The sequence below is a fragment of the Camelus dromedarius genome, chromosome 5, assembly GCF_036321535.1.
Source record: "Camelus dromedarius isolate mCamDro1 chromosome 5, mCamDro1.pat, whole genome shotgun sequence".
Classification (NCBI taxonomy): domain Eukaryota; kingdom Metazoa; phylum Chordata; class Mammalia; order Artiodactyla; family Camelidae; genus Camelus; species Camelus dromedarius.
In genome coordinates this window covers 4,173,167-4,189,288 of record NC_087440.1, presented here as the reverse complement: position 1 = coordinate 4,189,288, position 16,122 = coordinate 4,173,167, and the positions used below count along the sequence as shown (strand labels likewise).

At 35.7% G+C, this 16,122-nt stretch overlaps 1 protein-coding gene across 4 annotated transcripts in view; it reads right to left on the bottom strand.

The window, feature by feature from the left end:
* LOC135321264 (ubiquitin carboxyl-terminal hydrolase 3-like) overlaps nucleotides 1-16,122 on the bottom strand; it is a 289,286-nt gene that overhangs the window by 145,505 nt on the left and 127,659 nt on the right. For all 4 annotated transcript variants that reach the window (XM_064485505.1, XM_064485504.1, XM_064485503.1 and 1 more), the window contains one exon: nucleotides 13,042-13,176. In XM_064485505.1, the coding sequence (XP_064341575.1) occupies nucleotides 13,042-13,176 (135 nt within the window). The remainder of the gene's footprint in view (nucleotides 1-13,041; nucleotides 13,177-16,122) is intronic.

Here is a 16,122-nt window from a genome sequence, read left to right as displayed (position 1 = left end):
AGAAGAATGCATCTTTTCATTCTGAAGTGTTAGAAGACAAAAGTGTAAAAGAGTGCTACATCTTTCAGGAAACTGACAACCGCTTTGAAGAAAGACATTTAAAGTATTCTTTAAGACTGATATTGTGTGTGTATGTGTGTGCATGTCTGTGCAAGACAATAAGCAAATAATATAAGGAATCACACATAATAGCTTCAACTTGTACATCAGCATTCATTTTTTTTCCTGAAATAAGGCCAATCTTAACAAACAACTTACAAGCTAGTACCAATACATTCTTTTGAACTGCAGCTTTGAACAAAACTACTTACTATAACTACCAAAGAATAATGACACTAACACTGCCATTCTGAGCAAACAAAACTTTGAATGCATAGCAATTAGTAAAAGTTAAGTTATCTCTAGCAGAATCCAAAAAACATTTCTTACATACCTGAAACCAGTCTATTAAAACATTGAAAAGAGGATGAGAGAAAGGAATTTAAAAAAAATTATGCACCAAAGTATGGCTTCCATCTTTTATTCACAGGAGTCAAACTGTGAATGCTTTCAAAAACTTTAACTAAAATATATATGTAATTATTTAATACTCCCTTCCCCCATTAATTAACTACCTACACTGACAATCAAGAACCCCTGACGTGCTCTCCCAGTGCCTGTGCTCGAACCCTAACATTTCCACGTGTAGCAAAAGCTGCCTCTTATATCCTAGACCCTTTCTCTATGGTCAAATACCAGCAATGGCAGGAGAATAATCCCTTGTCAGTTTTATGACAAATACACAGAGGAATTAAATTACTGAAAAGGTTTAATTCCCTGCTTCCTCTCGGCATAAACATGAAGGGGGTAAGGTCTGCTCTGTAAACCTGGGCTTAAGGCACTTGGTTCTTCCCAGAACCCCAGGCGTCACTGACGAATGAAACTGCTCTGTTACTCTAACTCCTGCTCACGTGTTTATGTTATGTTTGCATAAATAGATGCATGTATTTCAGCTAAAACTGTGCTCAGCGTTCAAAATAAAAACACCACCAAATGCTAATGTTCATCTGGGAAAGGAAGTTTAAGAGCAAACACAGATCACCTCTCATGTATTTACATGCTGCTGGAGTAGCTGATTGGAACGTGAACTCCTTAACCTCCACCAAAAAATGGCTGCTTTAAGAAATGAATTGTTTCACATGATATGAAATAACTAATTCTTTTTTTATTAAAGTAGTTCTTTTTGGTGTGACACGGACTCAGGCTTCAACATTTGTTAAAGTAACATTTTCATACATTGAAATACAGATTTATTTATGGCTTAATCCATTCTGAACTAACCTGGCTTAACCGGGTCTAGCTGTCCCCGCTCTTAATGGTCACCATTCAAGTAAGTTGCTCTGGGATCCAGAGCTGTGCTAACGTGGCTGATGCAACTGAGAAGCTGAATTTAAACATTTTAATTGACACAGAATTTTACTTAACAACTGAAGCAGTATACAATACTTCTCCATTAAATATAACTTTATGGTTTTGGTAATACTATATTTCACTTTTATGATTATACAGTGTAAGACGTACTGCAGTGCACATGGTGGGTGCACGTGTCATTTCTAGGACCGCACCTAAGCGCATCACCAGTCTAGTTTGTGTCAACAGAAAGACTCAATTAAAGTTATTTTTCTATGCAATAATGCAGCACCATAATGTATTTATTTGCATATCTTATGCAGACAGCATGAGTTACAGGGACACCTATGTAAACTGTAATTGGTAGTTAAATTAAAATACTTATTTGGGGTGGGGGGTGGGTATAGCTCAGTGGTAGAGTGCCTGCTTCATATGTACATGGTTCTGGGTTCAATCCCCAGTGCCTGCATTAAAAATAAATAAATTAACACTTATTTTAATTATGATATAATTAAATTATCCTTCCGGCTTAAAAATTAAGAATGAAAAATTTTTTCACTTCCAAATGAAGGCACACTAATGAGGCAGAATCAAGTCGAGAAGGTGTATCACAAATTTTACGAAGAATGGCAATTATAACTTACTACAGCAGGGCAAAATTACCAAGCTGTGTAAAAAAAATTACAAGATAATAAAGCAGACAACATTAAGAGTCATCTTCAGCAAGTGCATAATAATTTAATGAGAAGTTAGCTCTCTACAGTCAAAATATAATCAATGTAATGTTTCACAATGAAATCAGAATGAAATGTATAATAAAAAAAATTTCTTAGTGATTTTAAGGATTTGCACTTGTAATTCTGGCCAGCTATAAAACAGCTTGAATTCTTAAGAAAGAAAATCATTTTCAGATGGCAAGATGGAACAATAAATTATTTTAGCTAAAGGAATTATGTTTAAAATTTTGAGGTAAAGATTAAAAAGGCTATTTTATAAAAAGTGAAAGATCTTCAATTGATCCACCAAGCAACTGTCAGTGAATAAAAGACCTTTCTAGTAAGATCAATCAATTCAACATCTGAAATTTTTAAGTACTTTTATTTTTAGCTTCAGATGACTTTTACAAGACAAGAAATGGTGGCCAATTAATACTTCAGGGACACTTTGTCTCAAATGACTTCCAAATTGAAATGTCTTTGTTAGCAACCTTAAAAACAATCAATCTCATGCTGTAAGTATTTCTTAATCTTTTACATCCATCACTTTCAGCTAGATTAAAAAAAATTTAAGACAGACATATGGGATCAAAAACCCAGATTTACTGGAATTATTTCCCTTATTTGCTCTAGTGAGTGTTAACATACTGAAAATACGTGTGCTCTGAAGCAGACTATCATGGATGCAGTTATGGAAATTGTAAAATACATCTGTAAAAATGCTATGAATCATCACCAGTTTATGGAGCTGTTAAAAGAAACAGAAGATGATGAATTTAATGACGATGTGTTCTCCGCCAGTGTTCACTGGAAGTCATGGAAGAATTTAACAAAGGTTCACTGTACTGTTAACTCTAATTCAAGATTTTCTTGAAACAAAAGGCGCACTTGCCAGTATTCAGCAGAGAGAAAACATCACAGCGGGGTTTACATCTTCTCACCTGGATCACAACGCACACGCCTGAGCTCAGTTTACAAATCCCAGGAGAGAGCAAGCTTGTTTTTGACCTAGACAGACAGGTATTAGAACTTTTGTTAAAATTTATACTATTCATAATACAAATCAATAATGATTCTTACACACTTCAGCATGAACAAAGATGCACAAGATTTTAATGATAAAGCATTAAGTTGGCTGCAGAATCTACAAAAAAAAATGAAGAATGCTTTGTGATACGGATAATTTAGAGGTGATTTTCAGTTTACATAATCGCCCTCTGAATTCAATAATACTGAGTTGTTACAAGAGTTAGTGGATTTACTCAACTTACATACAGTTTTGAAACTGATATGCTCTTGCTTCAGAGTCAAATCAATTATTCTAAAAAGATGAGTCAGTCTTGTCAATACAGATGCAAATACTAAAGAAAATGGGGTTTTCTGGTACTTTACTCATTAATTGGAAAAATCTTAATAGTGTTTGTAATCTACATTTTTAACTGCAATTTTAATGACTAAATACAGATCAAGCATTTCGGATGGAAAGTTAGCATCTGAATGGAGACATTCTGTATGTATAAAATACACGTTGGATTTTGAAGGTTTCATGAAAAAAGATGCAAACTATCTCTAATAATTCTATATAAATTACCATGTTGACATAATACTTTGGATAACTGGGTTAAATAAAATACACAATTAAAATTAACCTCTTTCTTTTTGCTTTTTTAATGTGGCTACTTGAAAATTATAAATTATATACGGGATAAATTATTTCTGTTGGACAGCACTGCTAGTCTAAAGAATATCTAAGATGCTACCTGCCCAACATCATAAAGAGGTAACAACTATAACTTTATTGAATTATAAGAAATCAACTTTAACTGGACTTAACTGGACACTGGCTTAACACATTTTAAGTTTTCACAATTATCCCTATTTGTCAAGAGTCAATTTTAGGTCTTCTTACAGTCACTCGGAAGGACATTTCCTGCTAAGATTATAAACTGCACACTGCCTGAATCTACTGCGCTCTGTGTTAGCTGATGATGATGAAAGGAAAGCACCTGCTTCTATGGGTCAAAACTTCGAGGAGCGCCTGGCACGTGGTAGAGGATGGATTACATGTGAGCTTCCTTCCATGGCAGAACCAAGAGCTGCCTCACAGCCCTCTCTCCTCTAGCTGCCCCCATCCCCCTGTTTTGATTTCTTCCTCCCTGACCCAGAGGTCAAAAGAAAATAAGTTACAAAAGTAGGAAATGAATAAGAATTTAAATGCTGTCTGTTGCCTTAGTCTTTAGCTGAGACATTGATTCAAGTAAACAAACTCTAAAAAGTCTCTTCCTGGTTTACCATTGTGTTGAAGCTACTCAGTCAGAATCAGGCTTTCCTCCAACACCTGAAAACAATGTAGCCACTCTTCTTAGTTTGCCCTTCAGAAAGGTCACACCAGAATAAGAAGTATAAAAAAAGATCGTAACTTGCAGGTTGTGTTTCAAAAGCTTCTAGATTTGGCCTCTGAAATGTGGAATGCTTTTTGCCATATTGAAAGATATACGGTTGTAATGTATGGTTATATGTTGTAAAGTGAAAATACACCTGGTTCCCAAAATGTAACTGAAATAATATAAAAAGTGCCACCCTTTTTCTTCTTTCCACTGAGAAACTGGAGCAGACGTCCAGGTTTTGGTGCCCCTTCATATAAACAGGACTTCATGTGTCTATCAAACCAAAGTCAGGAACTACCTATATCATCTGACCAATGTTTTGGCTATTAAATTAACACTTAGGCAAGTTTTAATTTAATGATTTTAGGTGATCCTTCCAGAAAAGATGAGCTCTACTTCTAACAGACCACTTGTCACATAAGGAAAACATTTTCTTCTGTATTTAGTAAGAAGAGAGAACTGCGTAAGAAAATTTAGGCAAACAACACTAAAGACAAAAAAACACTTAGAAATCACATTAGGCAACATATTAGAGACGTTAGATGAGGACATCAGATATAAAAAGGCAGGAGAAGGACCGGCACTTCCTCTATGCCCAACACCTTGAGACAAACTGCACCATCATCTTAGCTACGTGCAACTTAGCCTCAAACCAAACTCCTTGAGCCAAATATGATCCTAAAGTAATTTTACATTACTTTAAGCCAAAGGTTAACAAACTAGTTAAATGTAGAGTATTACATACTGTTAAGGGCAGAAGATGCACAATTAATTTGACTACCTTGTGCTGAAGGAGTATCTATACCAGGTAGTAGGTAAGTTTTCATAAGAAACACATGTTATTTATACTATTATATAATTAGGCTAAAAATTGATTAAAAAAACCACAGCTTAAGTTATTTTAAATTCTGCTTACTCTAATAAACAGCAAAAATGTCCGATTTTTTAATACATTGATTCTTTATGTGTACATTTGTAATTTTGATTTTTTTCTAACTTCTCACATCTAATCATACCTAATCCTTTCTATGTTTCTTTATATAATCTCCCTCAAACTCATCTTTTTTCTCCTCAATCTCAACTAACATTCTGTTCTATACCTTGGTTACCTCCTTTGGGGTGATATCCCCCCAACCCCCAAATACAGTGACTTTCAAATCCACAGATACCTGTATCTGAATTAAGCTACAGTACTTGATGGTCTGCGCAATGTCGACCTCACCTAAATTTTCTTCTCTCTCACCTTTCCCCCCTAAATCTTCCCTTTCCCTTCAGCATTACCTGCTTCATGTTTAGATTTACGCTTTCGTCCCATACACCACCAACTTCCTACCCTCCTCAGTATTTTCCAAGTAGCACCACTTAGTTGTTTTAATAGTAAAAAATATTCCCTACGTGGCCACCCCCATCTGTACTCTCTTCCCTCTTTCCCCAAAAATTAAAACATGCAGCACGGCTCAGTCACTTGCTTGTCCTACAATTTAATGTAGGTTTACTTCCTTTTAAAAACCCTAATTTTAGAAGCACTTGCTTCCTTCCTATTTTTGCCCTGCACCTCATGCCCCCTCTAATTATAAAAGACAAAACACCAATGGCTCCTAATCAAATTATTGTCAATGGCTCGTAATCAAGTTAAAAAATAAGCCACAAAACTGAGAATCCACTACACCCAATATACGTTTGTATTAATTGTATTAATTACATACGCAAGTAAATCTAAAATACACGTATAGTTAAAAAAGAAAACTTCTAGAAGATTCACCTAGAGATGAAATAAACTATTTTAAAATTTCTTGCTATTCCACATATCTTTAGAGTATTATTCAACTAATATCTCAAAGTACAATATACACATAGGGTGATATTTGACATAAATGACAGTGGATGTAATTTCCTACTTCCTATGATCTCTTGAACTTTTTGTCCCGTTAATCAGATCTGCTTGGTCTGTGTTTTTATTAGAGAGCCAGTATCTTTACTTTGCGGTACATCTGATGAGCTCACAGTAACGTGTCAGCTCGCCTCTGCCTTGTTCACCAGTATTTGCGTTACTACTGTTAGTGTTACCTTGGAGGATTTTTCTTGTGCAAATCTTTAAAAATATGTATCCATTTGATGAGGGTTCATTTGGTAATATCAAGTAAATCCACATTAACTAGGCAGACAGAAACCGTAACACACTGGCCACGGCCAGACGTCAGCAAGGGTGAGGACAACACGTGAAGCTCCGAACCGGGACCCTCTGCGTTTGGTTCACGCCACGTAACCGTCTCACCCACCGACCACTGGCAGCAGGCAGAGTAAATATTTGGAAACCCTTTTTTTCTTTTCTTTAGATAAAAGGATTTAATAGAAGTTCTGATATTTTCTTCCCATACCCCCAAGTACAATATTTTAGAGACCATTGCTCTAAAAACCAGGCCCCTAACACATAGCATGTTCTCAATGAATATTTACTGGATAAAAACAATATACACTATTCTGATTTTAAGAATTGTTCACATTATGTTCGAGGACCTTGTCTCAAATAAAGGTTTTGAAGGTAAAAATCTGGGGGAAGAGAAAGGAACTGCTTATAATGCCAAGTTTTCTTCATAAAGGATCTGTATCTTTGCTTTGTGTCTTTCTTTATTATATTTATTTCTAGATATAGTTTACAGTTTTTGTCATTACTGTGAATGTTTCTTTGGTCATTTCCATTTTTAATGACTGCTAATGAAGAGAAAACTATTAGTTTTTGCATATTTATCATGCACTATTTCAAAATTTCTTATTAATTCTACTTGTACTGAAGTCCTCATGTTTTCTGGGTATTCTATAATTTGAAAGCAGAAATAATTTTTCTTCTTTTCCAATATTTATAGCAATTATTTATTTATTCTTCATCTTATTTCAATCGTTAGAACTGCCAAAGCAATGTTTAAAAATAGTGACAGTGATATAAATGATGACAGAAACATTTGTCTTGTTTCTGATGTAACAGAAAGGGCTTTAATATTTCACCAACTAGTATGTGATAGCTGCTTTCTTTTTGGGGGGTACTATCATATTTTAATAGTTTCCTTTTTTTTCAATGTTACCAGTTTCTTAAAAATGAGAAATGGTTTATTTATAAATGTACTTTTGCTTCTAATGGTACAATAATCTGAGTTTTCCTTTGAAAATGAATATATGAATAAATATGAATATGCAAACTTATGAAGTTAATTCAGTAATTATATAATTTGTCTTTTTAACACATCTTACTGGATTAGATTTGCTTTAAGTTAAACTTACAACTATTTTAATTAGCAAAATTGACTTCTTTTTGGAGTTTCTATCAGATTTTTCTTAAGGTTTGGAAAGTTTTATAGTAGTAATATACTTAATGTTAAATGTTAAGTTTGATGCCACACTCTCTGATACAGTAGCTACCAATCAAGTGGCAATTTAAACATAGTAATTAAAATAAAATAAAATAAAAACATTCAATTCCTCAGTCCCACTAGCCACTCTCTTTTACAGCAAGGTGACTCAGGTATACATATTTATATGAACATTCTCTTCCCAGATTCTTTTCTGTTAGAGGTTATCACAAGATACTGAATATAGTTTCCTGTGCTATACAGTAAATCCCTGTTGTTTATCTATTTTGTATACAGTAGTGTGTATCTGTTAATTCCATACTCCTAATTTATCCCCCCTTTCCCCCTTTGGTAACTTGTAAGTTTGTTTTCTGTATTTGTGAGTCTCTTTCTATTTTGTAAATAAGTTCATTTGTATTATTTTTTTAGATTCCAGATATAAATGATACCATATAATATTTGCCTTTCTCTGACTTACCTCACTTAGTATGATAATCTCTAGGTCCATCTATGTTGCTGCAAATGGCATGTTTCATTCTTTTTATGGCTGAGTAGTATTCCACTGTACCTACATCTACACCACATCTTCTTTATCCAATCATGTGTTGGTAAGAAACTTAGATTGCTTCCATGTCTTGGCTGTTGTAAATGCCCACTAGTGACTTTTAATTGCTCAATGGCTACCAAATTGTATGGCACAGATGTCATGCCCAAAATAGAACTATCTCTCTCTCTTTCTCAGCTTTAAAATTCTGAAGGTTTTTCCATGCCTGTTCTTAGTGCTACTGAAGCTACCCAAGTCATAAGGCTCCACATCAGATTCTTGAAGAACTAAGAAAATATTCTGAGACCAAACCAGTTTTGACTCATTTGCAACAAGAAGTAATCACTGTACAAATTAACCTGATATTTTAAGCAACAGTAAGGAAACAAGTCCTTTAATCTGCTGGCTATGAAGCCATCTTTATACACTAAGTCCTGTGTAATATTAGTACAAAAAAAAATCCTTCATGTAAAAAGTAACCCTCAAGAAATGACAAGGGCAAATAAATCATTACATTTTAAATTCTTTTTCATTTCCCTGTTTAATAGATAATATCATCATAATAGGATATCTAGAGGAAACTCTGACCTCTAGTTTTACTATAAATGACAAGATACAGATACAGAAAAAAAAAGCTGATGTTCTAATGACTTCACCTATTTCAAACCAATAAAAGTAAAAACTAAAGAACTCTTTTAGAATATAAGCTTATTTTTAAATTCTTTTATTCAATTCTAATGTATTGCCATCAAATCAGCCTCAAATCAGCCAATTCTGGAAAATGAGAATACCTGCAGAGAAAATCCATTTCCTTTGTTAAAAGCAGACAAGCACCAGCTTATTAAGAAAGAGACTTTTGTTTTCAGACTATGCACTAAAAGGTTTCTTTTTACTAAAATTGCAAAATACTGTTTTTAAATTTAAAAAATTCTTCTTCTTATCTAATCTTTACAACATTGAAATTTTGTGTCCAAAAGTTTACAAGGCTAGTCAATAAAAGATCTTCCTATTTTTAATCACAACTGCCTCTGAAAATGATTCACTATCAATTTAAGCCCACAAATAAAAGCTTTATTTTTATTAATTTTAATTAAAATGGCTATTATAGGTGTTTAAAATCTGAACTAGAAGTCCATTTTCTAGACAAATCAATTGACTCACATTTCATATTTCTCCGTTTGAAGGAGTGCTTTAAAACATTACCCTGCCAAGATGGAAAAATTCTGGTTATTTAGTTTTAATATCCCTTTCATACTTTTGAATCCTCAGAAATTCATGTATTATAAGTTGACAAGGCTATGTCAGGTGTCAAAAATTATTTGTTCAGTATTTTAAAAATATATTAACTCTAAATATCTGTCTGCGTAAGAAATCAAAGCCCCTAACTTTTAGTCTTTCTTTTTGATCCACTACTGTACACCACATACAGTTCCATTTGTGTTGACCGGGGGAGGGGAGTTGGGGTGAGAGGAAAGGAAATATTACTGAATACACAATAAACCGAACACTTGCCCTTGTGTGAAAATCTTAAGATTTTCATTTTTAATGAAATCTTCATTTGATTCTCAAAGCAGTGGGTCTGTGCCAAATCAGAATTATTCCCTTTGGTGTTGTTTTCCCTCTTCTGAAATAGTGACCTATTTTATGCTGTTCTGCTTGGTTGATAACGTGCCTCTTCTGGATGCCCTCCTTACATCAGAAGTGAAGCGAGCTGCTCTGCAAGGGTGTCCCTCTTGGGAGGTATATGGAATAGCTCACACGTGCTATGATTTTAGATCTTCAGGAAAAATGTTCTGCAGCCCTTCAGTCCTCCAAGAGGATCAAGAGGGCACAGTAATACAGATTTGGTATAACCTTCCCCACTTTTGGAAGATAGTTAACAAAATTCAATCTTTCAAACATCTACGCCCTGCTCTGCACCAGACACTGAGTACTGTAGTTGATACAAAGATGTGACATATGGCTCCTGCAGGCCCCAGGGACATTTGCAAATAACTAACGTGCAGCAGGAAATTGCAAGTATCTCAGGAACTCTGAGTTTAGGAGAGATCGCATCCAGCTACAATTGGAGCTGGGGCGGGGGCGGGGGGTGGTGCAGTGTGGACAGCTCAGTGATAACTTCATAAAGGATCTGCACAGACAGATGCACAGGGCCTCTTGGAAAAGGGAAGATAAGGACAGAAAAACTGTCAGCCTCAGAGCATGTTTCAACTTCCACAGAGCACTTGGAAAAGGAGCTTCAACATTAGCTATAGTCAAAGTCTTTTGACTACAAATAATAATTAACAATCAAATAGGTTCAACCTAATATACCGACATTTCACCTCTGAAGCAAACCATTCAGTCTAACCACAAGAAATGTATGCACAAGGAAAATTTACAAACTAAAGTGAAAATACTTAAGTACACTGGGAAGTAACAGACACACACCCCATGCAGAAGAAAGCCTTTTTTGTTTGTCTCTTCATCATAGTGAGGTGTGGGAAATGTGAATTTCAACTGCAGCCTCATGGGTCTACCGCTCTCACAGGTTCCTTGTAGGCTGTCAGTATCACGCTACAGGAGCAAAATTCCCTGGCATTTTGATCTAAAACCACAAATGGGATGGTTCTGTGACCAGCTGCCGCTCCCTGCACTTCAGAAGCTCTGGGTGTCCACACACTCACGGCTCTGTACAGCTTTACACAAAAGACTGGCAACTGGCCAAGAAGCCTCTGCCATGGTGTCTATTCCCCAAGGTTCAAGATCTGCCATTTAATTCCAATTCGGCCGTGAAACGACTTGTACTTTAGCACGCTACTCCAACATAAAACAAATTAAATTAAATTAAATATAAAACAAATTAAATTCCAATTCTAGTTAATAAAGGTATTCCTCCAAAATGCAATATACAAAGACATTAAAGTAGATTATCTTTAAAGAGACCTATGAACAGAATTCTACTCCATTAAGAAGATTCTAAGGTAATTCTTTAAATTTCCTCAAAGAGTTACCATTTCCTCATAATCTCACCAATAGCAAGAAAACCCACTGCACACAGAGATTTAGTTGTATCTCCAAACTTCCCCATTAAGCCTTTCATGCACATTGCTAACTGAAAACCAAGAAGACTGAATGTTTTCAACATCTGGTATGAACAGGATGCCATGACCTACACTAATGACTGTGAGACAGACACTTTAGGAACGATCTTAATTTCTGCTGTCTAAAGAGAAATACTTACAAACTTATAGAAACACACAGTTCTGTCAGTTAGGTAGCTCTGTCATTATGGTTTCCTGAGGGAAAGGGGGGGAAACTAATGAAAACACTCTAACAGCTTGGCTAACACTTAACTTTTGTAGGAGTGTTTTATGAAAACAAATGGCAATAAACTGAGCACTAGGCCTTGCGTGAAAATCCTGAGATTTTCACTTCTACTGACATTGCCATCTGCCTGTAGCTTCTCTCTCACCCAGGTCTGGACACCTTCTGCACAAAGGATCACCGAAATGGTAGTGATCTGGATGGCTAGCCCTCACGAGGCTTTCCTCAGTCGTCACAGCAATGTTAAAGTACCGACCTTTCTTTCCTTCCTTTTGATGGACAGCTTTCTACAATAACCAGCTAAGGACGATGCAGAAAGGACCAGCACACAACTCCAGTACAAAGTATGAATCAAAAGCGGTGTCTGGACTTTAAATCCCCATCCCTGCCCAGTATGACCTACGGCCTTTGTGTGACATTGATTCCAGGGCTGTGTGGCAGCTACAACTCATCCAAAGAGAGCCTTTAAATCGCTTGGGGTTTTTTTTCTCTCCTTTCAATATTAAAACCCGTTTGAATTCAGTAAAGTGGTTACAACAAGTAAAGAATTGTTCATAATTTACTAGAAAAGGGAAGAAATTTGCTTCACACTAAAGTTAAAACTGTAAAACACGCTGAATTTCTGAGCAGACCAAATGGACATGGGTTATTAAACATCACTTGTAATCTAAACAGCCTAGTTCTAAGTCGTCACAAAAACAGACACTTACTTTACTGTCATTTATATGAAACAGACATGTAGACATTATTACAAGGAGAACAGGGCCCCCAAAATCTTTTTAAAAGATGTGATACTTTAAACAAAAATTGGTCTGAAAAGCTATAAGCAAAAATCTTGACATGTATCTACCGAAGAGAAGAGGAGACCGGAACTGTGTTGGGAGAGGGGAGACTGTCAAAATAATTTTTTAAACAAAGAAGCTATAATTTTAAGATTATATAACAAAATGTTAACTGGACAATAGGAACATGGGTTTTTATCTGAGGTGGGGCATGAGTTTTTAATCCTTTCATTCTTCAATTAAAAACAAAACAAGAAAAAGAAAAGGACTTACAATGAGCAACAACAAATAATAGTTACTTTTCATTTCCCTGCAGCCTACGGGGGGGTGGGAAAGAAAGAAGAGGCGGCCGAGAGGCTGAAAGGGCAAAGCAAGCAAAGTGAAATCGGAATGAGTACGTACAGGTGGTCCTAGTGGCCCCCGTCCTCTGTGAGTCCCCACAGAACTCACAGGCAGCAGTGGCCATCTCAACTGCTTTAGAGGCTGGGGCGAGCGGAAAGAGCGAGGAAGATGAGAAAACACTTGCACTCACATGGTAAAGGAACACCGTTTTCAGAAAACAGTAACACTTACCAGTACGTACTGTAGCTCCTGCAATCCATACACACCGTGTGCTGAGCTTTTTCCTGCTTTTCTGACTTCTTATGGTTGGTTAAGGGTATTTGTGCGTTTTCGTAATTTTTTTTTTTTGCATGACCATTCACATACCTTACAAAAATCAAATGAAAATCTATCTTAATCTAAATACTGCTTTGGAAGGTAAAGTAGTAGGAGACGATAATAAAATTAGATTGTTATCAAATCAGAAATGAGAAAGAACTTTTCCTAATAAGAGCATTCATTCCTGTAAGAACATTCAGTCACTTAGTGATTTATTAAGCCAAGTACTTAAAATAACGCTCTTCTTTCGCAATCACGTATGACAGTCGGCTCTTAGTTACACACAAGCCTGGGGCCAGGCAAGGAAGGTGTCATCTACGCAAACCAGTTTCAACACCAGTGATATTACCGCTTGTCAACTCCTTTGCTAGATCCTTCTGCTACAGCTTTTTTCTTTTTTTAAAGTGTTTCTCAGATGGCTAACCCCAACCTCAGGCTATTATCAATGACAAGTTCCGTAAATTAAATTACTCAGTCACTGCCCACAGGGTCACACACCCTGCTTAATACAAAATATGAGAATCAGACAGTGAAACAGGACAACCTCCCATCTCCTTCTCATCAGTACGGCTGCAAATCTTTTATTTGAATGCCTGCACAATCACTCCACTCATATGGAATAGGTTTGTTTAGAAAAAATCCAAACAAAACACAACTCATGTTAACCTTATATAAACTGTTCTTTCTCTACATGGACTAAGATAATCAAAGGTTGACTACAGTCATAAAAATTAACACTTTCCAATTCAGATTGAATAAATTGTTTTATCACAAAAAGCAAAATGAAACTGAATTGAGGGTTCACATGCATACGCTGTGAACACAAATTCACCTACATCTTCACCTAAATATGTACAAAGCTGTAACCGACCACTACTTGAAGACCCTTACAAAACAAAAACTACAACTCCCCAGTTCCTAGAAAGCAGCTAATTTGTAGAAGGCAAAGCCTAATGGAAAACTCACAACAGCCAAAACGAATGCTGATTTAACAGCACCAAAATAACTCTGCTCAGAGAGTTAAGGTGACATTTTTGTCACAAGGCACCTTAACTGTGCAAGGAGCAACACTTACCTTGGGGAAAGCTGGGAAAAGCGAGGAGGACCAACCGCAAGCCCAGCCTCTGTCCCCAGGAAAGCTGGAAGCATGAGAGGCACTACCAACCTCCACTCAACTCTGACTTTGGTCATGGCTTTTTCCCACATTTTTTCATTGTAATAAACATAACCAACACTTGTGGGTACAAGGGTCTTAAGTTTATAAAAGTGGACTAAAATGAATTTTTAAAAAATGATTAAGAGTATAAACTCAAAAACTAGACTGCCTGGGTTCAAAAGTAGGCTTTGTCACATGCTGCCCAGGGGAGCCCAGGTGAGTTAACCTCTCTGTGCTTCTGTTTTCTCATCTGTAAAATGCAGGTAACAATACTTATATTGTTGGTTGTTAGGTGATTAAATAATCCATGGCTCAGAATGCATGCATGAATGAATGAATGTTAGCAATATTTTTATTCGTATTTTCCGTTATATGCTTAAATACTTTTTTTTTTTGTGGTGGTAGAGGGGGAGGTAATTAGGTTTTTTGGGGTTTTTTTGTTAATGGAGGTACTGGAGATTGAACCCAGGACCTCATGCTTGCTAGGCACACGCTCTACCACTGAGCTATATACCCCGCCTCCTGCTTAGCTACTTATTTATACAGAATCCAAACAACGTAATTGCTTGGAAAGCCATCATATTAAGTCCATACTTTGAGATAACACATTGCACAGGTCAGGAAACACCCCATATTTAATTAAAAGATAAACTCCAGGGGAGCCTATAGGTTCAATACCTAATCAGCTTAATTTCCTATGCTTGTATGTATTTACAGCTTCATTTCCTAGGCTTATATGTATTTACACTGTGCCATGAAAAACAAAGAAATATTTATAATGAGGAGTACCTTCAGAATCCAAGAAAAGGCAATAGGGAATGATAATAAAGGCATTACCACATTCAAATCTTTGGAAACTGGTTACATTACATATAGTTCATTTACACACATACTGTAGTCTCCAAATGTACTAAATGCTCACATGTCAACATCAGTGACACAGCAGGGCTACTTCACTGCTGACATTAAGATTAACAATGTTTTGGCTAATACTCAAAACATCAGTTGGAAGTTAACCGACATGTATAAACTGGCCAACTTAAAAATAAACATTTCTCTCATCCAGTTTTAGATTTTAACTAGACAATTTGGTCTAAAAAGGAAAAGTGTCAATATACACATCACAGATTTTTTAACAACAGCAAAAATTGGAAAAATAGCTTAAATGGGATGGTGTCATGAAGACTAATAGGATATATAACTCAAATATGCTATGGATAAACTATGTTTCCTAGTGGAAAAAATAAATTTAAGACTTCCCTATAGACAAATGGGCTAAATCACTAAAAAAAAACCCCAGAATCCTTGGCAGTCAATACCCAGGATTACATGATAAAAGAACATTAGCCAATCAGCTATGTAAAATGAAGGTCTAAATGCAGGCTCTTCTCATCTGTGTAATCTACTTAATCATGTATCTCTGAACCTATGTCAAATTTCTAAATTTATGATTGCTTACAATTGGAAGCATACTGCCTACAGAGTCTAGAAAGTTTTCAATTTCTTTTTCTTCTTTTTCAGTTTTATTAGGTAGAATTTTCACAGCTTGATTATTTCTCCAAACCTGCTTAGAGAACTGCTTGTTGTCTGCTGTTAAGGACATTAATCTCTCCAATTTTTTAGAGTTTGTCAGGTCTTTTTGTTGACATATGACCTTCAAGATTTAGGCTGTAGAGCACTATGAGACAACTGGAGAATAGAATTACATAAATTTTATTACATTATAACTCTCACCTCTCAAAATCTAGGAGAGGAATCTGTCTCTTCAAAGTGCAGTATTTAAGTGCTTCTACTTTTCTTCTTTTTTTAAAAAAATGTTATCTGTACAAAGTATTCTC